Raw genomic sequence first — 27,619 nt, forward strand, 5'->3', positions numbered from 1 at the left:
GCCCCACAGGACTTCGTGCCTGTTAGCTGTCCCCCTTCACGTCCCGCATTCTCAGCGCCCTGTCCGTAGGCACCGCCAGTCCCCCTTCTCTCTGTGGACCTGCTGATTCTGGGATGTCATGTCAGCAGTCACACGCTGTGTGGTCCTCTGTGCCTGGCTGTCACTTAGCATCAGTTTTTCAGAGTTCATCCATGTTCTGGCCTGTCAGGGCTTCATTCCTGTCTGTAGTTGAGTGACGTTCCATTGGACAGATAAGCCATCTTTTGTTCTTCTGTCATCAGCTGATGGACAGTAGGGCTGGTTCCACTCTGGCTGTTAGGAATAGCACTGCTGCAAATAGTTACGCATGCATTTTCATCTGGATGTATGTTTTCCTGGCCTTAGCCTTATCCTTGGGTGTCCTTGAGAAAAACTTGATACCATTTATTTGTGAACTGTGTGAAAGGAGCTCCTGGGGCCCCTCCCCCGAGATGGGTAGGGCTGCCTGTTGCTCAGCCTCCTCGTCAGTTACGATTTGCGGGCCGTGCCAGCTATTGTGTGAGGGGCAGCCTCACCCCGGAGACCAAAGAGGAAGAGGGTTGGGTTTCAAGCGTAGCTCTGCTTCTTTGTCTTGGGCAGAACTGCTCCTCCCGGGCCTCCCCACTGTCATCTCCAGGCCTTTGTCACCTTCACAAACTGAGCCTCTGTCCCCGGTGAACTCTGCCTGCCCAGCTCCTCCTCTCCCCTCACAGCTCACATACATAGAATCACAGGGGTTTTCGCCTTTTGTATCTGACTTATTTTCGCTTTGCATAATGTCTTCGAGATTCATTCATGTTGTAGCATGTGTCAGGATTTCATTCCTTTTTAAGGCTGAATAGCATTCCATTTGCGTATGTGCCATGGTTTGTGTATTCATCAGTTGGTGGATATTTGGGTTGTTTCTACCATCTGAAAATTGTGAAGAACACTGCTCTGCACATCGGTTGTTCAAGTGTCTGTCTGTGTCTCTGCTTCCTCTCCTTCTGGGAATATACCCAGAGGTGGAATTGTTGGGTTTGGATTCTAGGGCAGTTCTCTTTGTCTGTTTTAGGAAGCAACTCGACTGTTTTCTGCCGTGGCTGCATGCTTTTGCATCACCACCAGCAGTGCACGAGGCTTCTAGTTTCTCCACATCCTCACCAACACTTATTTTCTGTTTGGGGTTTTGGTTGTTTTTTTTAATTTATTATTTTACTTATTTGTTTTTGGCTCCCTTGGGTCTTTGTTGTTGCCAGGCTTTTCTCTGGTTGCAGCAGTAGGGGCTGTTCTCTCGTTGTGGTTTGGGGGCTTCTCATTGCAGTGACTTCTCTTGTTGGGGGGCACAGGCTCTGGGTGTGTGGGCTTCAGTGGTTGCAGCTCCCGGGCTGTAGGCTACGGGCTCAGTAGTTGTGGCGCACGGGTTTAGCTGCCCTACGGCATGTGGGATCTTCCTGGATCAGGGATAGAACCCGTGTCTCCTGCATTGGCAGGCGAATTCTTGACCACTAAGCCACCAGGGAAGCCTGGTATTTTTTTTATATAGTAGTCATCCCAGTGCTTGTCAAGTGGTATCTCATTGTGATTTTAATTTGCATTTCCCTAATGACTAGTGATATTGAGAATCTTCTCATGCTTATTGGCCACTTATGTAGCTTCTTCGGAGAAATGTCTATTCAAGTCCTTGACCCATTTTTGAATTGGGTTTGTTTTGTTGTGTTGAGTTAAATATTCTGGATATTAATCCTTATCAGATGTATGATTTGCAGATATTTTCTCTCATAGAATGTTTTAAAGAGGCTCAAATTAGGGTGGCAGCAGTGGGCAGGGAAAACGAGGGGTGGAGTAGGTGAGAATATGAAGAAAGAGTTGTCAGAATGTGCATAAAAGAGCCGTGTGTTAAGTCAGAACAGCTGGAATGTTTTAAGCAAGGGAGTTAAAGTTATATTTGGCTCAAAGATTTTCTGGCCTTTTTTAAAAACAGTTTCTCCCTTTCTGCCAGGGATCTCAGGGAGTTTGAACTTTGACGAGGAGGAGACTGATGGGGAGGAAGGAGAAGGGAGCCAACTAAGGTCTCAGTCGCCGTGTTCAGAGGCAGAGAGGCCCGGTTCTGCATCCAGCCAGAAGCCAGCCCCGGTGTGTACTCCCGACCCTTCTTCCTCTGGGGCTGATTTCACTGCTTCCTGGACACGTCTTCCTGTTTAAGTGCCATCACTGCATGAGGGCTGCTTCCAGGATTTAAGCTGGAATTATATTTAGAGCCCACGACCTCGTATTTCCTGCGTCTTCAGCCAACTTTTGTAAAGCTGTATCCCATTTTCATACTTCCCTCCTTCATTACTCCCAGGGGTCATATACTTACTTAACTTCTCAGAGTTTTTCCTTATTTTGTCAGAAGACGGAAGACATATGGGTAAATCAGTAAGTTAATTTGTCCTTTAAGTGTTTCTCAAAGAGAACATGAGGTTTCCTGACCCAGCTGTGGCTGCTCTTTCAGGGCACAGGGGCCTCCGGGACCGCAGCCCCGCACTCTGACATTCAGCTGGGAGAAATAGAGGACTTGGAAGGCTTTGCGTACAGTCCTGCCCCACGAGGTGTCACAGTGAAGTGCCGGATAACCCGGGACAAGAAAGGGATGGACCGGGGGCTCTTCCCCACCTACTACATGCACTTGGAAAAGGATGAGAATCGCAAGGTAGGCGAGTGGCTCTTGTCTTGAGATGGAGGGACGTGTACTGTCGGGGCGGGGGCGGTGGTGGTCTTAAGAACAGGGGCGGTAGGGCACCAGCTTTACACCTAGTCAGCAGGAACGAGGGTGTACCTCCAAGTGTCCAGGGCCGTGTTCTCACTGTCTTCACAGAGGTCCTAGTTTAATAGTCAGAATCCACTTCCGCCCCAGAAAAAAGAGAGTTTTATCCAGGAGTCATAAAATGGAGGAGAATATTTAAATGTAGTTGTTTTTACCTCCATCCCTCTTTTGGGGTGCAGGGGTTTCCAGCGTGCTCTTAGACTTTTATTTTTATTACATGGTAGAACATCAGTGTGGAAAAAAGTACATTTTAGGGAATAGGAGGAATTGGAAAAACAAAAACATGTCAGTGAAATGTCTTGTTTTTCATCCTAGAAATTCTGATTTACCCTTAAATTTGAGGCAGTTAGTATTTGCTAGTGACCAGCCTGTTTTGTGTTAATACCAGGTCTACGTGGATGACTTGATGGTTCTAGAAATAAGCTGGTGGTAGTAGGTTTTGCTAGTGACCAGCCTGTTTTGTGTTAATACCAGGTCTACGTGGATGACTTGACGGTTCTAGAAATAAGCTGGTGGTAGTAGGTGTCAGTGCTGTTGACATCCACCGATCACTGCGTGTGGACTGCGCACCAGGCGTGCGCTCCGCTTGTGTGTGTCATCGCCTGGAACCCACAGGACAGGCTGTGAGACAGGAGTCCTTGTCCCCCTGTGCGGGTGAGGCGACGGGCTCGGGGAGCGCCCACATCACCAACGAGTGCCAGAGCCAGTCTGAACCTGTTTGACTCCGTAGTGCCCCCCGCCCCGGGTACTGCCCTCGCCCGCCTCCCTGTTACTCTCCAGGTCCAGCAGGGTTTGGGAAGGACGCTCACACCATTGTACCCGCGTCCCTGAAGCCCCAGGAGCTCAGAACAGCCACACACACAGTGCGGCAGGAAGGCAGTGCGGTGGGGAGCGGGGGGCCCAGTGTCCGAGGTCCTGCCTCTCCAGGGTGGAGGCAGTCTTCTCGTGAAACTGCACAAAGCTTGTTTAAAATGTCAGTGGAGTGGGACTTCCCTGGAGGCCCAGTGGCTAAGATCCCGCTCTCCTAATGCTGGGGGCCTGGCTTTGGTCCTTGGTCGGGGAACTAGATCCCACATGACGCAACTAAGACCTGGTGCAGGCAAATAGATAGATAAAATGTCAGTGGAGGCTTTAGGGAGGAAGTTACAAATAATGATGTGAGAATGAGGCTAGTGAGTTTAGAAAAATTAGGTAGTTGGGAGACCCTGGTGGTGAATTCTAAGGGGCATAGTGAGGATTAGAAAAAGTGGTAAGACCTAGAGATTGGTCTCCTCTGAGAAAACCCCCAACGGCAGGTGTGCCGGTCCTGCGAAAGGGCTGGAGGCCCCAGGGGCCCTGGGATAGGAGGCCGCAGGGGCTTCCATGGTGGCACCTGGGGGCCCAAGGCCACAGAGCACACGGCGGCAAGGTCGGGACAGGGAGTGGGTACCCCTCACTCAGCTGGGTGCCTCATCCAGGCTCTGCAGGAGACCCGTCTTGTGCCTGTCCATCTGGGAACCTGAGATGATTGACTTCTGCCTGGGAGTATCCTTCCAGGACTAGGTTTTGAACATGACGCGTGAGTTTAACACGTGCCAGCCTGCAGATCAGGGGCCAGGTGTCATCGCCACTGGGGTTCCAGTGCACAGAGGCTGGTCTGGGTGTTCGGGGCCTCAGGGAGGTCGCTGCTGCCATACGTGAGGCCGTGGTTCTGGCCAGGTTCTCCACAGTCCTTGTGTGGTGAGGCTGCTGGAAGCGGGATCAGCAGGCCCCACACCATCCTGCAGGCTGACTGGCCCCTCGGCTCCTGGCTGGCGCCTCTCACCCCAGCCCCGGGACCCTAGCATAGCCTCTGCTCCTGTGCCTGGAAGCTGCCAGCCGGCCAGCGTGAACAGCGCTGCGCTGTGGCTGGGCTGCATGCCGCCCCGGGCGCTGCGCTGAAATCATCACTGGTGCCGTCGTCAAGACTTGGGCCGCCTCACCCTGGGCTCTGAAGGGAGAGCGTCTCTGAGAATGCGCTGAGCATCCTGTAACGACCCACACTGGAGTCTCAATGCAGAGGACTCCAGCTGTGGCCACCACGTGGCTTTTCTACAAGAAAAGTTAAAGTGAATTAAACCTGTTTAAGAATAGAAAAGACCCAGAGGTGGACTATTTGGTATAGGACAGGCAGCTGCTGGATATTTGCTCACTGAATGTGTAGAACACACACGGCAGCTCTTGAGTGCATTTTTTACTGAAATGCTTTTTCCTTTTCTAGATATTTCTTCTTGCAGGTAGGAAGCGGAAAAAGAGCAAGACATCCAACTACCTCATCTCCACGGACCCCACAGACCTGTCCCGAGAAGGGAAGAGCTACATTGGCAAGCTCAGGTGGGGGCAGCCTCATGTCACGTCCTCTTCTTGTGAGAACTTGATTCCTGTAGTCTCAAAGCAAGTCCATGCTGGTTTTACAGTGAGCTGGCTTGATGTCATCTAAAGACAAATAAGTTAATAGAAAGCCCAAGGCTTCTCCATGATTTAAGGATGGATCTTTGAGAGAGTGACTGAAAATGAGAGAAAATTACAGAGCTCTGTGGTGACTTTCTCTATTGATTTTAGGTCCAACCTCATGGGGACTAAGTTCACCGTGTACGACCATGGCGTGAGCCCGGCCAAGGCCCAGGGCCTGGTGGAGAAGGCCTACATGCGGCAGGAGCTGGCCGCCGTGTGCTACGTGAGTTCCATCTTCCCAGCCTCCTGACCGGCCCCGAGCTTACAGGCCGCCACCCCTCCCCCCCACGCTTGTTTCCCTGTTCGCTCAGGTTCACTTGTGATCTGCCAGGTTTAGTGTGTTTGCTGTTCCGGCAGGCCTGTGTCCTCTGCCCTTGTCCTTCCCTGTGCCGTGGTGGTGTGAGCGCTTACCGCGTTACCGCTGACACACGGGCTAGAGGTGACAGTGACTGGGAAGCCGGTCCCTGCTTCCGTCTTCTCCAAGCTGGTTTGCTGTGTATTGCTGCTGCCAAGCGGCCCTGCTCCAGCAGACGACGTCCTTCTGCTCCATAGCCTTTCAGGCTGCTCCCCACCGAGTCTAGAGTCCAGCCTGGACCTTCCACCTCACCCTCTGGCTCCCCTGGCAGCACGCTCCCTGCCCCTCTAGCTGCAGCAGCCCTCCTGTTGTCTCTGCCTGCCCCCTCCCCCCACCCCAAACCTGCCTGCCCACCAGGGTCTGCAGAGGGGCCTCTCCCCACAAGGGACGTGCTTGACGCTGCCCTCAGCTCCCCTCGATTCCTCTCGCACCCTGTGAGCGACCCTCATCATGCTTCTCATCCTTCTCTGACCACTTTGTAAACTCCCGCTCACTGCTGTTTCTACACAAACCCGGACCCACCGTGTAGAGGGCATGCAGAGTCAGAGAAGCGAGAAGAAATTAACCCGACTCAGTTGTTGCTTTGATCCTAGAGTCTCAGCTTTTGTTCAGTTGGAATTAATCTCATCATTTGATTCCCATGAGATTTTTATCTGTGTGACTGAGAATCATTTGATTTAACCCTTTATAAGCCATGGCATGTTTTCTCTTAGCTTCAGAATCAATGAAATATTTTAACTATGCATGACTTTAATATGCATGTATATATATATGTAAATATACACACATCCACATATTTAATGTACTTATTCATGTATAATCTGCCTTGCTTGACAGGCATTTTAATTTTTTACTTCCAAGTACAGGCCTTAGTTAAACTGTAATTCTCCCTGTGTATCATATAGTGCCATGTCCTTAGTTGGAAAATAGATATTTATTGATGATGATAAAACTGGGGAGTTTGCTCAAAATTGTCTTAAATTTCACTTCAGGCTAAAGAGGAAGAGTAAGGTTTCTAGATAATAGAATCTGCTTTAAATTCAAATGTTCAAAGTAGGTTAGAAAGAGGAAACAGTAGTATTTTCCTGGTCTTGACTCCCCATCTCTCTTCGTTTACCTACAATGAAGTAATTGAGTGGTTTTAGTGCTCTCCACATTGTGGACGTTGCGCGTGCCCAGCAGCCTTGTGTTAAGAATGGCATCGCTTTTTCTTTTCTGTTTCAAGTTCCTGCTTATTTCCCTGTCTTCTAGGAGACAAATGTACTTGGATTTAAAGGCCCGAGGAAAATGTCTGTGATCATCCCTGGGATGAATATGAATCATGAACGGATTCCTTTTCAGCCACGAAATGTAAGTAAGAGCGTATTTGTTTTTAATGTCTTTATTTTTAATTGAAGGATAATCGCTTTACAATATTGTGTTGGTTTCTGCCATATATCAGCATGAATCAGCTGTAGGTATACATATTTAATCAGCAGAGGACCCTAAACATAAGACCGTGATGCAGACAAAGTCAGTAGGAGAGACTCCTGTTCCCACCAGAGCCCGGTGTGGCGACCGGCCCCTCTCCAGAGAGCCGTCGCTCCAGACTCCGGGCACCTGCACTCACTCACGCAGTTGATTGCGGCCACTTACTCTGCAAAGAGAACTGCTAGTGATTCTCTAAGGATCCAGAAAACCTGGCTTAATCTTTGACTTTCTGTTCTGTTTTCTGAAATGGAGAAAGTAGGCCCCTCCTCTGCCCGCCCCTGCACAGGGTAGAGGAGGGGTGGTCTCCCCTGGCTCTCAGCACAGACCCCTTTCCTGCAGGACCATGAGAGCTTGCTTTCAAAATGGCAGAACAAAGCCATGGAGAACTTGATCGAGCTGCACAACAAGTCCCCGGTCTGGAACGATGACACCCAGTCCTACGTCCTGAACTTCCATGGCCGGGTCACTCAGGCGTCTGTGAAGAACTTCCAGATCGTCCACGACAGCGACCGTAAGCCCCCAGGGAGAAGGGTATTCTGGCGAGATTCGGAAATGAGCATTTCCCTTGTTTGGTAGGAAGTTACACTCAGGAAAAAGTGGTTTAAGAAAGAAATGGTTCCTTTGGAAAGACAGAGCTGCATTGTGAGTCACTATGTGGAGGGCAGAAGTGAGACAGACGTCCGGGGGAGGCAGTGTGAGGCAGGGGCACAGACCCTTCCTTCCTCAGTGAAGGTTCTGGGCGAGTCCAGTTGGGCCCACGGAGCTTGTGCTGTGCCCGGCGGGCTCCTCTTCACCGTCCCCTCCTCTGGCTCTGCCCTGGGCAGCTCCTTCCCTGGAGTGGATCATAGTAGAGCCTGGGGTGGCGGGGAGCGGGCACTCTTGGTCATGCCTCTTTCCATCGTCCTGAGGGATTCCCATTTTAAAGAGGCTGGGATCACTGACCTGTGTGGAAGGTTTGTCTCCGTATCTAAAGTGGGCCCTTCCGGGTAGAAGTGCCTCCCCCGCTGATGTGCCTGCCCTCTGCTTCCAGCTGACTACATAGTCATGCAGTTTGGACGCGTGGCCGACGACGTGTTCACGCTGGACTACAACTACCCGCTCTGCGCGCTCCAGGCCTTTGCCATCGGGCTCTCCAGCTTCGACAGCAAGCTGGCCTGCGAGTGAGGCCGAGCGGCCGGAGCAGGGCACTCTCGCCCCAGGACACCCAAAGTGACAGGCTGCCCCTGTGGAGCGGTCCCTGGAAGTGTGTGTGTAGATGTGTGTGGATTCACATACGTGTGCACGCACATATATGTTTGCACACCCCTACTCCCTGGTCACACAGCCCTGGTCAGGGATCACGGCTCAACTCGGGTGAGAGGTTTTGCAGAGTACAGAAGTGATCTGATGTTATCGCCCAGCCGTCAAGAGTCTTGTTCTTGGAAATTTGCAGCCAGAATCAGCTTGACTCCCCTTTCCTGCAGATCTTCTCAGAGTGGGATAGTTACCTCAGTGACCTTCAGTCTCCAGGTCTGCAGACTTTTTCTGAAAATGGCCGGTTCATCCATGGAGATGTGACCGTCCCCAGGTTCCAGGGTCTCTGTACCACCCTGGGCCTGACGGTCTTCCATAATGGGCTTGTGGTCACGAGAGCACCTGGGGGGACGACTCCCTCCAGGAGTGCAGGTCACAGCTGAGGCCTTGTCTGCTAGCCTTGTCCGCTGCGACGTAGCCTTTCCCGTGTCCTGCCCACAGCGGTTTGCAGAGTATCATTTACCATCAGTGGTTATTCCAAGTCCACCTAACACCTGCCTCACCCATGGGGGAGGGGCCCCAGGAGGAGTGCTCGCTCCCTGCTGTCTTTTGTCAGGGGGCAGGGGTCGCACCGAGTCCGGCGAGATTGAAGCAACTTAGTAGCAGCAGCAGCAGGGGTGGGGTGGGGGGAGTATGGCGCCCATTCCCCAGAGCCAGCCGCTCCACTCGGGGGTTCAGGAGTCACCTGATCACGGTCCCCTCTTCCCTCAAGGCTGGCTGACTGGCTCCTGTCTCAGTCAGGGTGGCTGTGGCCTGATTTGTGATCAGGGATACGAGAAATTTACAAATTGTCTTAATCGTGGTTTAGGCTGGAAGCGTGAACTTCAGAGGGGACCTGACCTGGTCTGGTCATGACTGAGAGGCTTTGACGTGGCCTCCACAACTCTCAGCCCCGAGCACCTCCCTGGATGGGTTACCCTGGAGCCGCCTGCAGACACGCCTGCTGCCCCGTGGGAGGGAGGAGCCGTGCGGGCGTGTAACTGCCATTGTCACTGTCCAGGGCAAGGACGCTCAGGCCTCTTCTCAGCGCACGTGTCGTTAGCCCCAAGGCCCGGCTCCCCCAGCCAGGTCACGTTCTGTCGCTTCTGCTCACAGATTGTAAGCGTTCTGCTATTTTGTTCAGATTATTAGCCTCTCCCAACAAATTGCATGGCTCTGCTGCCGGTTTACAGCCTGTTCGGGCACCCGTGTCCTGAGGCTCAGGAGTGCTGTGAGCTCCGCATTGGCGTCGGTCACTCCCAGGCCTGTCTGCCAGCCTGCGATTGGGCGGCAGCCTCTGTTGCTCCTTCTGTTTCCTTACATGGACATCCTTTCTGTCCCTGCTTCCTGTCCCTGCTCCACATTGAAAGCAGTGGAAGGAAAGAGATTGGGGGTGAGCCGACCCATGGCTCACCCCACTTGCACGTCTACTGCTCTGTCCTGACCCGGCGGTCATCTCAGGCTGCGTCCCTTAAGTGCCTCGGTCCTCAGGTGCCCTCTCCCCGCTGGCCTGTCCTGAGGCTGCTCGCTTGCCTCCAGTGGGGGATATGAAGTATCCGGGGGGGGAGGGACCTGGGGGGCGGCTGATCTGACCTGCCTCTTGCCCCCACTCTGGCGCAGACACACCCCGGCCTCCTGTCCTTCCTGCTCAAGTGTACAGGTGATCGGTTTTACATATTTATACTTTTTGTATGCTACAGAAATAAAAAATGATTTCTATAAAAATGTGAGTGTTGCCATTCTTTCAGACCCCCCCATCCCTCGCATGGCTCTTTCCATCACATCTGTCATGATAGTTTCATTGCTAGGCAGCCGTGAACTAGTCAGTTCTTTGAAGCCAAGTGAGTCTCACTGTGAGTTTCCATCACAGGAGAGCAGGGGTCTGAGGAGTCATCACATGCACGACACTGGGCGTTTCCTGGATGGGCGATGGGGCTGGGACTGAGACAGGGGCCCCAGAGGACAAGATGATGGAGCTGAGACTGAGGGGCCCCAGAGGACAGATGATGGGCTGAGACTGAGGGGGCCCAGAGGACAAGACGATGGAGCTGAGACTGGGGGCGCCCAGAGGACAGATAGTGGAGCTGAGACTGAGACTGGGGCCCCAAAAGACAAGACGATGGAACTGAGACAGGGGGCCCACAGGGTGGTGCCTTCACCGTCAGCCTCTTGGGTCACCTTCCTGATTTGCCAGCAGAAAAAAACAGAATGAAGGGACTCTCTCAGTTCTCAGTGGTCACATTTAAGGCTTCCTTCTACAGACAAGTTAAAAGGAGTATGTTCACAAGTCCTGGCGAGGCCGTCCTGCTCTTAGGATCACAGGATGAGTCCCGTAGAAGAAGAGTCACATTATGGTGAGGGCTGGGGCCAGTCTGATGTGTACAGCTTGCGTTTTCTTTTTCACTTGATTTCTCTTTTTTGGCCAAACAGGTTATTTGTGACCCAGTATTATACACTTTTCAATAGCCAAGAATAGTATCAGTGGTCATTGATATGAAAGATACCAGCAGGTGATTTTCAAACATCTGAATAAGCCTGCAAAAGGCTCTTTAAAATTTATTTTAAATTGAAGGATAATTTCATGTTGGTTTCCATCATATTCATCAGCATGAATCAGCCATAGGTATATATATGTCCACTCTCACTTGAACCTCCCACCTCCCACCCCATCCCGTCCCTCTACACAAGGCTCTTTTTGAGAGGAAGGTTAGTAGGTGAGAGAAATAAGTTAATGAGCATCAGTTCACTGCCTTAAGATAGAAACATGGGTACAGAAATAAAACGATGGTCAAATCGGGCAGAGTCCCTGGGTTCTGGCTCTTCTGCCAGGGATTTGCCTCTCCTGTAGATTGAGGGGTTAGAGTTACTAACATAGGCTCTCCTGTCCTCGAGTGAGCCCAGTCCTCCTTGCCCACACCCACAGTCACCCAAGACCCCACAGCGTGTTTTCAGTCATGTACTCTGGTTCTCTCCTTCGTGCACAGCGGCTGTCGGCTGTTCCGCTGTTTGTAGCTGGAGAAACCTGGAGAGGGGAGTCTGAACTGTGGGGAGCACACCTGGGGAAGGGCGTGACCCTGCAACTGAGGAAGCCGCTTCCCAACCACTAGCCACAACTGTTCCTGGAGAAAACCCATGGATGTTGAGAACTGGCCCCCCTCAGCCTCCAGCTCCCTTCTGCATGGGCTGGCCTCACACATTTCTTGGCCAAGGGCACATGGCCTAGTTTGCCCCTTTCCCCCGGCTCTATCAGCTAGCTGTCTTAGTCAGTGTGTGCTCTCCAAGTCTCACGGCTCTTCCCTTCTGCACAAACTCAGTTTGGGGGGCGGGGCACTGTCTGTAAAGTTTTCAGGCAAGCCCTCCTAAGCCACCGGGCTTCCCAGGTGGTGCTAGTGGTAAAGAATCCGCCTGCCAGTTCAGGAGACAAGAGACGGGTTCCATCCCTCCATCCCTGGGTTGGGAAGATGCCCTGGAGTAGGAAATGGCAACCATGGACAAAGTAGCCTGGTGGGTTAACAGTCCAGGGGGCTGCAAAGAGTCTGAGCACCTCCCTAAACCGTGGGCGGCTCCCTAGCACCACCTGCTGACCCAGGGGGCATGTTACAAGTGCAGTAACGTGAGGAGCACAGATTCCAAGGCCCAGACCCTATTGTCCTGTGCTTTCTAGGCACTCTGTGCTTCGGCATCAACAGGACTCTAGAAGCTCTGGGGACAGTAGCGTTTCTGGAGGGTAGACAGTGGACGGACTCCAGGCAGAACGCCTGGGCCTCGGCACCAAATGCCTAGGCAGATATCAATGTTCTCATTTTCACTAGTGTCTTTTTACCAATGGAATAATGCATCTCAGTTGATTTTTTTTTAGCCATGCAGTTACACAAAATGGTTTATAAATGCTCATTAAGTTTTCCAGGGACTATGGCCCAAGGAAAGGAAAGCGGCATGACTTAACTAGGGAGCTAAACCTTCCTACTGTGGTCTCAGACCTGAGCTTACCTTGCCTTCCTGACTTTGTACCCCTCCCTCAGTATTCTTATCTGGAAAATTCCATGGACAGAGGAGCCTGGCAGGCTACAGTCCACGGGGTCGCAAAGAGTAGAAAACAACTGAGCGACTAACACTTTCACTTTCTCCTGCTTGAAGGAACAGCCCATGCCAAAAAAAAAAAAAAAAAAAAAAAGCCCTGAGATTAATGCAAGTTTCTGAAGTATTTCAAATACGAAGTAGGCCTCCGTGGTCTTCTCTGGCTTTGCCGAGTCCTTCTGTCTATCAGGCCCACTCTCCCATGCATAGGGCCAAGCTGAGACCCAGGAGCCCAGGCGCAAGAAGAGTGAGCCACGTGGAGGACGGAGCTGGTGGGGGTCAGGGTGGAAGTGGGACTTCCGTGGTCTGTTCCAACTTTTTATTACACATGGTGGTGTAATCTAGTGGTTCTCAAACCTTGAGGTTTTAACATCTGGTTAAGTACTATCCACCTAGATTCTGTCCCTTGTGATTTTTCAGAGACTCCAAGAATAATCAGTAGTTCCCTTTCTTCTGCAGTTTGGGGGCAGGGAAGTCAGGAAGGAAGGATGCTCTGAGAGGAAAGAAGGGTGACAGGCAGAGGGGGCTGGGACTTAGATCAAGCTTTGAAGAGTGGGTCTAGATGGAATCTCTAGGGTGCTGATGCATGCCTTGAGAGTCCCTTGGACTGCAAGGAGATCCAACCAGTCCATTCTGAAGGAGATCAGCCCTGGGATTTCTTTGGAAGAATGATGCTAAAGCTGAAACTCCAGTACTTTGGCTGCCTCATGTGAAGAGTTGACTCATTGGAAAAGATGAGTCAACTCTGATGCTGGGAGGGATTGGGGGCAGGAGGAGAAGGGGACGACAGAGGATGAGATGGCTGGATGGCATCACTGACTCGATGGACGTGAGTCTGAGTGAACTCCGGGAGTTGGTGATGGACAGGGAGGCCTGGCATGCTGCGATTCATGGGGTCACAGAGAGTCAGACACGACTGAGCTACTGAACTGAACTGATGCGTGCCTAGTGTGGACTCAGTCAGGGTAAGACAGAAGGATGCCCTTAGAAATACGTCCTGGTTTTGCCTTTGGTCAGTCTCATATTAGCCTGTGTCACATATGGATACAAATTTTAAATACTAATGATTTCATGTGGTTCAAACAGTGTTTATACAATAAAGCCTCCTCCCACCCCTGCCCGCTTCTTCTGTTGCTCTCGCCCTGCCGTACTCCCACAGTTGACCAGTTTTAGTTTCCAGTGTATCTTTCCAGTGTTCCTTCATGCAAAAATAAAAATGTATTTGTAATCTCCCAATCTTTGTGCACAAAAGGTAGCATATCACATACTTGGTTCAGTCCAGTTCAGTTCAGTCGCTCAGTCGTGTCCGACTCTTAGCGACCCCATGGACTGCAGCGTGTCAGGCTTCCCTGTCCATCACCAACTCCTGGAGTTTGCTCAAACTCATGTTCATCCAGCCGGTGATGCCATCCAACCATCTCATTTTCTATCCTTCTGCCCCCTTATCTTCCTGCCTTCAATCTTTCCCAGCATCAGGACTTGGTTCAGTAGCTTGCTTTTTTTCATTTAATATATCCTGGAGATGTTTCCATATCAATAAATACAGTCCTTCCTTATAGAGGCATACCTCATTTTATTGCTTTATTATGCTTTGTTGACACTGTTTTTGTGTGTGTGTGTGTGTGTGTTTTTTACACAAATTGAAGTTTTGTGGCAACCTTGTGTTGTTAGATGCCGATTATCATTTAACAATAAAATATTTTAAAATCAAAGTATGAGCATTGTTTTCTAGACATAATGCTAGTAGTTACCAGGCTACTGTATAGTATAAACATAACTTTTACTGTATATACTGAGAAAGCCCCACATTTGTGTGGCTCCCTTTATTTTGATATCTGCCGCATTGCGGTGGTCTGGGACTGAGCCTGCAGTGTCTCTGAGATGTGCATGTACCTGTTTGTATGCTACAGTATTTCATTCACTCAGGGAAGTACTGTAATGTTTTTAAATAGTCCCCCTGCTTCTGCTAAGTCACTTCAGTTGTGTCCGACTCTCTGTGCGACCCCATAGACGGCAGCCCACCAGGCTCCCCCGTCCCTGGGATTCTCCAGGCAAGAACACTGGAGTGGGTTGCCATTTCCTTCTCTAATGCATGAAAGTGAAAAGCGAAAGTGAAGTCGCTCAGTCGTGTCCGACCCTTAGCGACCCCATGGACTGCAGCCTACCATGCTCCTCCGTCCATGGGACTTTCCAGGCAAGAGTACTGGAGTGCGGAGCCATTGCCTTCTCCGAAACAGTCCCCCATGCATGTACAATTTGAGCACTGAGAAACTGTATCAGTGTGCTTTAAGTATATACAGTGCTGCAGGGACCCGTTATTTACTGTAATAAGTAACTCACTAACTCCCCTGGCATTACTACGCTTGGCGTCTCCCACAGTCCCAAGTTCTCCTCTTCGCTCTGCAGGTGCCATCTACCTGCTGGTTGAGCATCTCCTTTTGGATGGTGCCCAGCTGTGCTTTCTAACTGTCCCTGCTAGTCCCATGGAACTATTCAAATTAAAATTTAGTCAACTAGTTACATTTCAAGGGCTCAGTAGCCATACGTGGCTTGTGCCTACCATACTGGACAGTGTGGATAAAGAACACTTCATCATTCTAGAATGTTCTGTCGGAGAATGTGGGTCCATAGAAGTTTCAACCTCAGGTTCTGAAAATGTAACCTCTGCTCACCAAGTGTCCTCCCAGTGGAAGTGGCGCTTGTCCAGCTCCCCCAGTAGAATGTCAGCAGCTTGCAGGGCAGGGCTGTGACATCTGTGCATTGCTAGTGCCTACCTGGTACAGTGCCAAGGACCTTATCCATGCTCAGTCCTTGTGGGATGGAAACCCGAGTGACAGGAGACTGAGGTTCAGATGCCTAAGTGTCCCCAGGGTCATAATTAGTCTTGGACGAACTGTGATTGTTCAAACTCCCCAGTAACCACATAACACGTGACTTCTGTTGCCTTTCATCTTCAAAATATCAGAGTCACTGAAAATGAAACTCTTAACAGTAAGGCTGGAGGAAGCCTTTCCTCCCTTCTGAGTTTTTTTCCAGGAAGCTCCCGAATATTGGATCCTAACGATGCTCTGGGACCCTCAGAGAAATTTCTGAAGAACTGTGTGGAGAAAGCTTCACCTCTGGGCTCCAGAAACCAAGCATCTTGTTTCAGTCTGGATACCGCATTCATTTGCATGGGCTGCCGTGACAAAATACCACAGAAGGGGTGACTTACACAGAAATTTATCCCTCACGGTTGTCGAGGATGCAAGTTCAAGGTCAAGGTGTAGGCAGGCTTGGTTTCTCCTGAGGCCCCTCTCCTTGGCTTAGAGATGGATCCTCTCTCCATGTCCTCATGGTCCTTCCTCTGTGAGAAGTCTTCATCCTAATCTCTTCTTACAAAGAAGATTAGGAAGGGCCCTGATCCAGGCAAGTTGGATTAGGCCAACCTAAAGACCTTAATCACCTCTTTAAAGATGTCTCCATATCCAATCCCATTCTGATGTACTGAGGATTAAGACTTCAATGGATGGATTGGGGGTTGGGGGAGGAAGCACAAGTCAGCTCCTGGCACATACTGTCCCCTCCATGGTAGACCTGGAGTCTAGCTTGTCCACATTTCTCTTTGATGAAGAGATAACAGGACTAATGCTATACTTTTCAAATTACAGACTGCTTTTGTTCTATAGGGGAAAAGAAAGCTTGCAGCTTTGATAAAAGTTGGACTGTTTTGCCCTTCAATACACGATGCAGTTGAGATGGTATGGAGTGAAGAGTCTTCGTAAGGAAAAAAAGCAAAAGGAAATACAGGATAGTGGCTGGGGACTGCCCTGGGAGTCCAGTGGCTAAGACTCCCTGCTCCCAATGCAGAGGGCCCGGGTTCGACCCCTGGTCAGAGAACTAGATCCTACATGCCACAACTAAAGATCCGTGTGCTGCACATAAGACTGGGTGCAGACAAATAACTAAACACTTTTAAAAAAGCAAAGGACCCAGAGTCCCAGCACTCACACTCCAGCACCAAGTCAGCAGCATGCTACTTTTAAGCCGAGGGTGAGGGGCATGCTTTAGGGGCATCTCCAAAGTAGTGCATGTTCCTCTGACCTAAAGACTAGGCAATAATCTCTTGATTCTGCCCTGGTCAGCTTCATATTAGGCTATTAAACCCAGTCATGGTTTTGTCTTTTTTTAAGATATGGAAAAATTAGGGCAGGGTTAGACATATGAAAAAGTGGCTAAGACTCCACATTCCCAATGCAGGAGACCCAGGTTCGATCCCTGGGTCAGGAAGATGCCCTGGAGAAGGGAATGGCAGCCCACTCCAGTATTCCTGCCTGGAGAATCCCATGGACAGAGGAGCCTGGTAGGCTACATGCAGTTCACGGGGTTGCAAAGGGTTGGGACAAGACAGAGTGACTTTCACATTCACTTTTTTTCACTTAGGCATATAGTTCCAGTCACATCTCACCCACTACCCCCCCATTATAAAAGAAGTATGTTTGTTATAAATAATAACAAAATGACAAAGAAAGCCCCTTAATCTTCAACCTGTCAGAGATAATCACTCGAAAATACCTTTCAATTTATTTTTCAAAAACAGGATATAACACTGTAAATCAGCAATACTCCAATATAAAATAAAAAATTAAAAAAAACCCAGGATCATCCTATATACACTTTTTTTAATCTGCTTTTCCACTTATTATATCAAGAATGTTTTTCGGGTTTATTTTTAAAAATCTTGTTTAAAGAATACTATCACATGGATGTGGCTGAATTTGTTTAACACAGTATCACATGGATAATTTAACTGTGACCATAATATGGATTGGAAAAAAATTTATTAACACAGTGGCTCAGTGGTGAAGAATCTGCCTGCAATGCAGGACACCCAGGAGAATGAGTTCGATCCCTGGGTCAGGAAGATCCCCTGGAGGAGGGCATGGCAATGCACTCCAGTATTCTTGCCTAGAGAATCCCATGGACAGAGAAGCCTGGCAGGCTTCAGTCCATAGGATCGCAAAGAGTCAGACACAACAGAAGCAACTGAGCACACATAATATGGGTTGAAAAAACTTTAACAATTAATTTTTTTTAATTTAAATTAAAAAAAGGAATAGAAACAATACCAAACAACATAGCTGACACTGCTGTTGCAATCCATCCTCCCTGCCTTCTGTTCTGCAGCCACTCTTGTTTACCAGACTTTTCCTAACCTCCTCCCCCTCCTCCCACCACCGTCGCCCCCTCCCCCGCGCCCCCCAACCCCCGCACCCAAGTACAGACCACCAGCCTTCCCGAGTCGTCCAGACTCAATTCAGCAATTTCTCATTTATCCTGCAAGATCTAGGTCACAAGTCACCTCTATAACTTGGATTTTCTGAGCCTTCCCTTGGGTTCCTCTACGGGGCTCAAAGCTCACAGTCACTCAACAAATGGTTATTATACTAAGTAGCCAGTGCTTACCATTTGTGCCTCACTGAGTGCCTGCTTGTTGTCCTGAGCTGTAGATATGTTTCATGTGGATGAGCTGTGACCAAGCCCTGACGTGTTGCATTAGTTAACAAACAGACCAGAATTTATATGCAAATAAGATGTGCTGTGAAAGTGCTGCACTCAATATGCCAGCAAATTTGGAAAACTCAGCAGTGGCCACAGGACTGGAAAAGGTCCATTTTCATTCCAATCCCAAAGAAAGGCAATGCCAAAGAATGCTCAAACTACCATACAATTGCACTCATCTCACGCTAGTAAAGTAATGCTCAAAATTCTCCAAGCCAGGCTTCAGCAATATGTGAACCGTGAACTTCCTGATGTTCAAGCTGGTTTTAGAACAGGCAGAGGAACCAGAGATCAAATTGCCAACATCTGCTGGATCATCAAAAAAGCAAGAGAGTTCCAGAAAAACATCTATTTCTGCTTTATTGACTATGCCAAAGCCTTTGACTGTGTGGATCACAATAAACTGTGGAAAATTCTTCAAGAGATGGGAATACCAGACCACCTGACCTGCCTCTTGAGAAACCTATATGCAGGTCAGGAAGCAACAGTTAGAACTGGACATGGAACAACAGACTGGTTCCAAATAGGAAAAGGAGTACATCAAGGCTGTATATTGTCACCCTGCTTATTTAACTTATATGCAGAGTACATCATGAGAAACGCTGGACTGGAGGAAACACAAGCTGGAATCAAGATTGCTGGGAGAAATATCAATAACCTCAGATATGCAGATGACACCATCCTTATGGCAGAAAGTGAAGAGGAACTAAAAAGCCTCTTGATGAAAGTGAAAGAGGAGAGTGAAAACGTTGGCTTAAAGCTCTACATTCAGAAAACGAAGATCATGGCATCCGGTCCCATCACTTCATGGGAAATGGATGGGGAAACAGTGGAAACAGTGTCAGACTTTATTTTTCTGGGTTCCAAAATCACTACAGATGGTGACTGCAGCCATGAAATTAAAAGACGCTTACTCCTTGGAAGGAAAGTTATGAGCAACCTAGACAGCATATTGAAAAGCAGAGACATTACTTTGCCAACAAAGGTCCGTCTAGTCAAGGCTATGGTTTTTCCAGTGGTCATGTATGGATGTGAGAATTGGACTCTGAAGAAGGCTGAGCACCGAAGAATTGATGCTTTTGAACTGTGGTGTTGGAAAAGACTCTTGAGAGTCCCTTGGACTGCAAGGAGATCCAACCAGTCCATTCTGAAGGAGATCAGCCCTGGGATTTCTTTGGAAGGAATGATACTAAAGCTGAAACTCCAGTACTTTGGCCACCTCATATGAAGAGTTGACTCATTGGAAAAGACTCTGATGCTGGGAGGGATTGGGGGCAGGAGGAGAAGGGGACGCCAGAGGATGAGATGGCTGGATGGCATCACTGACTCGATGGACGTGAGTCTGGGTGAACTCCGGGAGTTGGTGATGGACAGGGAGGCCTGGCGTGCTATGATTCATGGGGTCGCAAAGAGTCGGACACGGCTGAGCAACTGAACTGAACTGAACTGAAGACCTGTTTCCTTCAAAGTCTCCACCTCAAGAGACTTGATACTTTGTCAGTGATGCTGTGATGCTCAAAACACCATTGGGGGCTTCCCTGTGGTTCAGTGGTAAAGAGTTTGATAGAATGCAGGAGACAGGGGTTCCATCCCTGATCTGGGAAAATCCCACATGCCGCGGAGCAACTAAGCCTGTGTGCCACAACTACTGAGCCTGTGCTCTAGAGCCCGCACCCCACAACTACTGAGCCCTAGAGCCCGTGCTCCGCAACAAGGGAAGCCACCGCAATGAGAAGCCTGCTCTCTGCAACTAGAGAGCAGCCCCTGCTTGCAGTTAGTAGAGAAAAGCCCATGCAGTGGACCCGGCACAGCCAAAATTAAAGAAATAAAATTATTAAAAACACACACACCATTGGAACATCTCTCTTGGAAGTAACTTCAGCATTTGTAGCACTTTCTTTTATCTTCTGTGGCAGTAGCTTTCTGCTTTTTCATTTTTAACTTAATATTTATTATACACTTATCTATCCCAGGCACCAAGCTGGAGCTGGGTGAAAGATAAGATAAATCGGACATTTAGTCTGTCTCTAAGGAAGTTTCTGTTTGGTAAGGGAGGTAAGATCTGGACACCCACTACAGCACAGGGTTAAGCAATAAGGCTCCAGGGAGGTTGGACCTGAGTTTTGGAAAAAGATAAAAGTCCTCTGATTTCAACCTCCCAGCAAGAAGGGTGACTGAGGTCTGTGATTGCACCCTGTGTCAAGCCAGTATCTTCTGAAGACTTAAAAACAAAACACCAAAAAACAAACCTAATCGCTAAACCCATCCTGGCGTATTTAAGACGCAGACTCCCCACTTTCTGGCGATGCTCCACAATAGATCGAGTCTTCCCAGCTCGATGATAAGCTCTGAGAGGGCAAGTGCTGAGGTCTTATCCTTCGCTGTTCCACAGTGTCCGGTGGGCGAGTGACAGACGCGGGATCAGGGTTAGACGCGTCTCCGGCCACGCCACACTGGTATCCAATCCCCTCGTGTGCGGCTCTCAGCCGTGACAGCGATGCAGGCCGGCGCCGGGCGGAGGGAAGCGGCCGAAAGACCCTGCGGGGAGGGCACCTGTGGGCGCGCGGAGCTCCTGTGTGCTGGGCCCCGGACCGGAGTCCCAGGTGGATGGACGCCGTAGGGAAGAAGGGCGCAGATGCCCGCGCGCTGGACGCCCGCCCTTGCCAGGCCTTTCGGGGCCGGCGCGGAGGGAGAGGCGAGCAGGAGGCCGGGCGCGAGGCCAGAGCCCGGCCCGTAGGGTCGGGATCAAGGGTTCCGGCCTCGGCAGAGAGCTGGGGACTGGCCGGGAGGGGCGGGAACCCGGGCTCGGGGAGGAGGAGGAGAGTCGGGGCTGAGATCAAAGGGGAAGCACGTGTGCCGGGCGATGGCCCCGGCCGGAGCCGGATGCCGAGGTCACAGCCGAGGGTCCCCGCGGCCGCCCCCGGCCCGCCCAGCCCGCGGCCCCTCCCCGCGTCCCAGTCTCCTCCCCGAGGGCCCGGGGCTGGGCCGCCACTCCCTCCAGCTCCCGCCCTCGACCGCGCGCATCTCATTCCAGCCCTCATTCCGCGCATTCCAGGCTTCCTCCTTTCAAACCCCAGGCCGGGGGCGGGGAGAACCCGCAGCTCCCGGCTCCGCCGCGCTGCCGCGTCCCCCAGGTGAGTGGCCCGGCCGCCGCGCCCCTCGGCCGCGCCGCGGGCGCTCTTTCCTTCCCGCCTGGGACCTGCGCGCCGGGCCCGCAGTCCCCCTCTCCCGTCTCCGCTCTCCCGCTTCCCTCCCTTCCGCCCTCCCGCGCGCGCTCTGTTCCCCCAGCTCCCTTCCTCTCCCGTTGACTCACCCCGCCAGGAATAGGGATCGCCTGTGCTTTCCCGTCAGTCCCCTTCTGGGAAAACTCCTCCCTCTGCTCCGCCCCGCTCCGCGCACCGGCCACAGCGCGCTGGACACCGCGCACCGGACACCGCGCACCGAGTACCGCGCGCCGGGCGGGGCGAGCTGGGTTTGGGCCCGCGCGGAGTCGGCTCCGTCCCGCGATCCGCCTTCATCCCCGCCCAGCCGGTCGGCCCGGGGCCGGAGCCCGGGTCTCCGCTCGCTGACCCCGCGTTGTCTCTGCAGCGCCCTCGCCCGCCTCTCCGGACCTCAGCGGAGCCGCGGCTGGAAGAGCCGCGGGGCTGGCTCCGCGTACCCGCCCACCTCCTCGCACCCTGGGACCGGTAAGACGGCTGCGCGGGAGGAGCTCTCACCCGGGATCGGACTTAGGGGCGAGCCGGGCACGTGGAGTCGCGCGAACCGCGAGGCTGGGGTGGGCGCAAGGGCCAGGAGTAAGGCGAGCGCGCGGAGCCGAAAAGACTGGAGGCCGAGCCCAGGTCGCCGGCGGCCGAAAAGAGACCCAGCGCCCGCGCCTCTCTTCTGCTGGGCGCCTCTCGGGCTTGGAAAGGGTGTCTTGGCGATTTCAAGCCGAGGCTTTGCGAGAGCGGAGAGGACCTCCGCCAAAGGTCCCCATTTCCCAGGACTTGAGAAGCGTGGTGCGTTCCGTGCTGGAGGCCAGTGAGTCTGGAGGGCAGAGCTCCACAGCCCGAAGCGAACGTTTCCCCGGAGTGAGAGCAGACCCGGGACTCGCGCCTCGGTGCACTTGTGTGTCGAGCGGAGAGGGGGTTCGGGGCCAGACCTGGCAGGTCAGTGATGAGTTCACGTGGCGTGTGACTGTGCCGCCTCCTTAGCTCCGGGTGTCTGAGGGTGATACCTGCTCACCCATGACTCACCTACCTTCTAGGAAGCATGTTTGTTTGTGTTGAACGGGAGCGCCTTTCCCCCCCAGAAAAGCTCTGTTTGTCTGTAAGCTGAGTGTCTTGGAGGACTAGCGAGATGCCACGTCTCTCAGTGTGTGTTTCCCCCGTGAGGATGTTGTTCCTGGGCGGGACGGTCCTCCCTCCCTGCAGGAGCGGGGGCAGGACACCGAGTCTCTGGTGGTGTCTGTGCCCAAGGAGCTGGCGGTGGCTGTGGGGCTGTGTGGTCCCCAGGCTTCATTCGTCCTGGACCCGCGGAGCTGGAGGGAAGCTGTGCACACCTGCCTCTCGCAGACAGCTGTCTTTCTGTGGAGGTCGGTTTTGTTCTTGCCTGGAAGAGTTTAGGGAACACGTTGGTAGAAAGTTTAGGGAAGCTGAGATTCTTGCCTTTTGGTGATGGGGTGGGTTGTTGATAGTGAGACTTGGGCATGTTTGTGGGAGGGGTTGGACACCCTCCCCCCAGAAAGAGCTCATTTTGCATCTTGAGATTTGTGTAGGCAGTGCTTTTATTTTTTTGATTAAAAATTAAAAAAAAATTTTGTAAAAGTTACTTTCCATTTGCAGTTACAACAAAGTACTGGCTATACTCCCTGTGTTGTACAATACATCCTTGAGTTTGTACCTGTCTGACACTCAATAGTTTGTACCCGCCCTCCCCCCCCAACCCCCACCCCCTTGCTCCTTCCACCCCCCACTCCCCCACTGGAAACCAATAGCTGGCTCTCTATATGTGTGAGTCCTGTGTTATATTCACTAGTTGTATTTTTTGGTTCCACATGTGAGTGATATCATACAGTATTTGTCTCGACAGTGCTTTTAAAGTTGGCCCCAAGGACAGAGGGGAATTGAACTACTGGTCCAGCTCTCCTTGGAGCCGCCTGGGAGTCAAATGGAAGGACCCTCATTCTTGATGACTGACTGAACCACCAGGCACTGGGATGTAGGGAGGGTGTTTTCCTGCCCTCCTAGGGGGGAAGGCTGCCTCTGAGTCACTTGGTTGACCTGTGGGGAGGCCCTTCTGGATAGCTGTTTCCCCATCTCTTCCTTTCTGCTATGCTTTCTGTTTTCTCTCCCTTTGGAGTTTTACCACTGGAAACATTTCAGAGGGTGGAACTGGGTGGGGTGAGAGCCCCAGTGCCCAGGAGATGGGCAGAAGTTTGAGACTGACAGCATGTGAGGAGGATGGGGGCCACAGACTGATCCTTGAGTTATCTCTTCATCCCATGACAGAATGCTGTGGGCATCACGTTCGGGGCTTCTTGCCAGGAAGGGCTGAGATGCCCTCAGGGGTAGGGACTCCCACTGGTCCTTCATCCACCCTGAGGACACAGATATTCTGCTGGGAGCCACCTCCTCCTTCACCTGCTCAGGCCAGGTGTGTGGGTGGGGCTTCCAGGGTGTCTGGTCTATAGGTGTAGTAGAAAGGACTCAGGTTTGGGGTCAGACATAGCACGGTATAAATCCTGACAGTTACTACCTTTAAGGCTTTGGGCTCAGTTTCCTGATGAGTAATGTGGGAGGGGTAATTAGCATCTATCCAAGAAATTTTTGTGGTGAAAATTCAGTGTTTGCAGAGCAACCTGCACAGTGGAGGAGCAGCCAGTGTTTCCTAACCCGATTTCACCACAGAACCCCTTTATCCAGGAAATTTCCTAACACCTTTGCTAAACGCTGCCCTGTCATTCATGATTATTTAGCAAAATGGATCGAGTGTTTGCTGTGCGCTGAACCCTACAGGTTTCCTGTCTCGGGCTTAGGAACCGGGCTAGCTAGCAGCCCAGGTGGAGGTGGGGTTTGGGCTTTGTCACTGAACAGCACAGGGTCTCCGTGTTCAGATTCCAGTCTTGCCTTGCCCCAGGGTGAACTTGCTAAACGTTACAGAACTCTAATGTCAGCACCAAACCCCCTCGTACTAAAGATGGGAAGCACTCCCTATGGAGAAGAGTATAGAGAGTCCTTAAAAAAACTAAAAATAGAGTTAGTATATGATCTAGCTATCTCACTCCTGGGCATATATCCGGAGAAAACTATAATCAGAAAAGATACATGTACCCCTATGTTCATAGCAGCGCTATTTACAATAAATAGCCAAGACATGGAAGCCACTTAAATGCCCATCGATGGATCAATGGATAAAGAAGATGTGGGATCTATATGCAATGGAATATTACTTGACCATAAAAAGTATTACGTATGAAATAATGCTATTTGCAGCAAGGTGGATGAACCAGACATTTTTATACTGAGTGAAGTAAGTCAGACAAAGACAAATACTGTCTGATACCACTTACACATGGAATCTAAAAAAAAAATGGCAGAAAAAAACTTATTTACAAAGCAGAAATAGACTCACAGACATAGAAAGCAAACTTATGGTCACCAAAGTGGAAATGAGTGGGGGAGGGATAAATTAGGAGTTTGAGATTAGCAGATACATACTACTATGTATAAAATAGATAAACAAGTACCTACTGTAGCAAAGGGAACTCTACTCAATATCTTGTAATAAATTATAATGGAAAAGAATATAAAAGATATATATATATATATTTGAATCATTTTGCTATACACCTGGAACTAGTACAGCATTGTAAATCATGTTGCAAATCAACTATACTTCAATAAAAAATTTAAAAATAATAAATATCAAGATGAGAAACTGAGGCCCTGGTGGGACCATAACTTGCTTAAGGTCTCACTGCTGGCGAGTGGCAGAGCTAGGACTAGAGCTCCACTCTGGTCCATTCTGATGCCTTCTCTCTCCTGCTCTGGGGGGGGGCAATGCCCAGACCACTGGCCAGCTTGGTCTAACAGGTGTGGAGTCTGGAGCAGTCCGCCTGGGGATGTCTCCCATCTTGTGGCTCAGATAAGCTTGTTTGGGCAGAAATACTCCCTTAGGAACTGTGGAACCTGAGAATGACCTCTGGAAGGGGGCAGGGACTTCAAGAGGTCCTTTTTTTTTTTTTCCTATTTTGCCGCAATGGTGTCATGTGGGATCTTAGTTCCTTGACCAGGGATCGAACCCGTATTCCCTGCAGTGGAAGCTCGGGATCTTTACCACTGGACTGCCAGGGAGTTCCCTCAAGAAGTCTTTAAAATACACCCGCCTTTCTCCTCCTGGGCCCGCAGGTCACTTAGCCAGGTGAGAAGCGTCCCTGTCCTTCCTGGGACAGGTCTCCTGGGATGCGGAGCGCAGCCGGCTTGGACTTCCGTCCCGGCCTTGTACGGGTGACTGTCACAGAGCGTGGCAGTGGAGGACGTGGTGGCTTTCCTGCCGCCGAGGTTGGGCCCGAGTGGCCTGCCTGCCTTTGCCCCCTGTGACCTGTTGCTGGCAGGGGCTGAGACCACAGCTCCCTTTCAGGCTCTGAAATTGTAGCTGAACAGCTGCTGTCGGCTCCCCGCTCCCGGCGGTGTGACCAGCTCGGGGCCCAGGTGGACGTGGGGGCAGCGCTGTGCCGCTGGCACAGCCTCCAGCTCTAGGATCTCATTCCAGCTTTGCCTTGACCTCTCCTGAAATGACAGTTCTTCCTACGTTTCTGGTTTTGCCATGTGGACAGCAAGGAGATTCTGGCCACTTCTCTCATACTATTCATGTCCATGGGGTTCTCAGGGCAAGAATAACGGAGTGGTTTGCCATTCCGTCCTCCAGTGGACCACGATTTGTCAAAACTCTCTTAGGTGGCCCTGCATGGCATGACCCATAGCTTCACTGAGTTACATGAGCCCCTTCACCATGACAAAGCTGTGATCCATGAAGGGGGTTAGTTAGCATCACTGACTTGACAGACATGAGTTTGAGATGAGAGCTGGTGAAGGACAGGGAATCCTGGCATGCCACAGTCCCTGGGGTCACAAAGAGTCGGACACGACTTGGTGACTGAACAACAGCCCTCTGCTGCCAGGTGTGGTCCTGGAGCCTCAGCTGTTGCAACTGGCCCTTTGGGAAGATTTCCACTGGAACTGCAGCCCCCTTCTCCCCAGGGTGCCCACACCTTCTGGCCTTTTGCCCATCAGGGAGATGGGCCCAGCTCCCTGCTGTGCGTCCTGCTGGGGTGGGCGGCCCCCATGGTGGGCGGGCCCCCATGGGTGGGACTCGGCTTCCTTTGACCCAAACTTCATGGGAACAATGGACTTCAGAGGAGTCACCAGGGGCAGGAAATGGAGCTGTGCTGAAGCTGGGTGACTGTCGTGGGGGAGGGGATACACATCCGGCCTGGAGGAAAGGCAGGGCGTTGGGGGCAGGGCAGAGGGCACTGGGGCTGGCCACTGCCACACAGGGTGGGCCTCTTCTCTGCAGGGGCTGTTGACTCAGAGACGTGGGCCGCTGAAGCCCACTCTGGCTGAACCTCCTACTCAGTGTCTTCTCAGCAGAGGTGTCCCTGGGGTCTGCAAGCCCGGCTCACTCCCACCAGAACTACGGTCCTCCCTTCCTGCCAGCTCCCTGGATGGGATGTCTGCGTGAATGGGCCTGGCTGGGATAAAAGGCCAGTCTTGTTTCTTCCTGGCTGACAGCCACCTTGGCGTTAAGCCTTGAGTAATCGTTGACTGGGCAGTGGGCAGAGGTCTGGGTGGGGAGGCAACTGGTCTGGGTCAGCTGGACGACAGAGAGGGATTATTCTGACCAGGACAGGCAGAGGGAGATCCTACCCAGAGCAGGTGGCAGAATGTTCTGGGAGATGAAGCACTCTTATCTAGCCTTCATCTTTGTAAGAGTTGGGACCTGGGAGAGAGCTAAGGCGGCTTTGGGAGAAGTGAGTCAGACCACTTGCTTTTCCTCAGTTCAGGTGGCCTTACTCACAGATCGGGTTCTGGGGACCTGAAAGAAACTTCTGGGCTCTGGGAGGAGCCCCGACCAGTGGGAGGAGGTGAACATGGCAAGGCAACCCACGTTGTCCTGGTTTAGCCCTTCTAAGGGGCAAGGCTTCCCAGGTAGCTCAGACGGTAAAGAATCTGCCTGCCAATGCAGGAGACACAGGTTCTATCCTTGGGTTGGAAAGATCCCCAGAGGAGGAAGTGTCAACCCACTCCAGTATTATTGCCTGGAGAATCCCATGGACAGAGGAGCCTGGCAGGCTACAGTCCATAGGGTGGCAAAGAATTGGACAGGACTGAGCAAGGAGATCCAACCAGTCCATTCTAAAGGACATCAGCCCTGGGATTTCTTTGGAAGGAATGATGCTAAAGCTGAAACTCCAGTACTTTGGCCACCTCATGCGAAGAGTTGACTCATTGGAAAAGACTCTGATGCTGGGAGGGATTGGGGACAGGAGGAGAAGGGGACGCCAGAGGATGAGATGGTTGGATGGCATCACTGACTCGATGGATGTGAGTCTGAGTGAACTCCGGGAGTTGGTGATGGACAGGGAG

The 27,619-nt window shown here is 51.4% G+C and overlaps 2 protein-coding genes across 12 annotated transcripts in view; both read left to right on the top strand.

Annotated features, from left to right (window-relative positions):
• TULP3 (TUB like protein 3) overlaps positions 1-10,100 on the top strand; it is a 30,124-nt gene extending 20,024 nt beyond the window's left edge. For 8 of the 9 annotated variants that reach the window (XM_055568560.1, XM_055568569.1, XM_055568609.1 and 5 more), the window contains 7 exons: positions 2,000-2,133; positions 2,495-2,692; positions 5,046-5,158; positions 5,387-5,501; positions 6,885-6,983; positions 7,443-7,614; positions 8,134-10,100. In XM_055568560.1, coding sequence (XP_055424535.1) covers positions 2,000-2,133; positions 2,495-2,692; positions 5,046-5,158; positions 5,387-5,501; positions 6,885-6,983; positions 7,443-7,614; positions 8,134-8,267 — 965 coding nt within the window. In that variant the 3' untranslated portion in view covers positions 8,268-10,100. The remainder of the gene's footprint in view (positions 1-1,999; positions 2,134-2,494; positions 2,693-5,045; positions 5,159-5,386; positions 5,502-6,884; positions 6,984-7,442; positions 7,615-8,133) is intronic. The other variant, XM_055568631.1, reaches the window with a different exon arrangement.
• Positions 10,101-20,841: 10,741 nt separating this feature from the next.
• Positions 20,842-27,619, top strand: part of TEAD4 (TEA domain transcription factor 4) — a 63,615-nt gene continuing 56,837 nt past the window's right edge. For 2 of the 3 annotated variants that reach the window (XM_055568647.1, XM_055568655.1), the window contains exons 1-2: positions 20,862-21,127; positions 21,582-21,679. In XM_055568647.1, the coding sequence (XP_055424622.1) occupies positions 20,877-21,127; positions 21,582-21,679 (349 nt within the window). In that variant the 5' untranslated portion in view covers positions 20,862-20,876. Of the gene's footprint in view, positions 21,128-21,581; positions 21,680-27,619 lie in introns of all 3 variants that reach the window. The other variant, XM_055568649.1, reaches the window with a different exon arrangement.

Source organism: Bubalus kerabau, chromosome 1 (assembly GCF_029407905.1).
Source record: "Bubalus kerabau isolate K-KA32 ecotype Philippines breed swamp buffalo chromosome 1, PCC_UOA_SB_1v2, whole genome shotgun sequence".
Taxonomy (NCBI): Eukaryota; Metazoa; Chordata; class Mammalia; order Artiodactyla; family Bovidae; genus Bubalus; species Bubalus kerabau.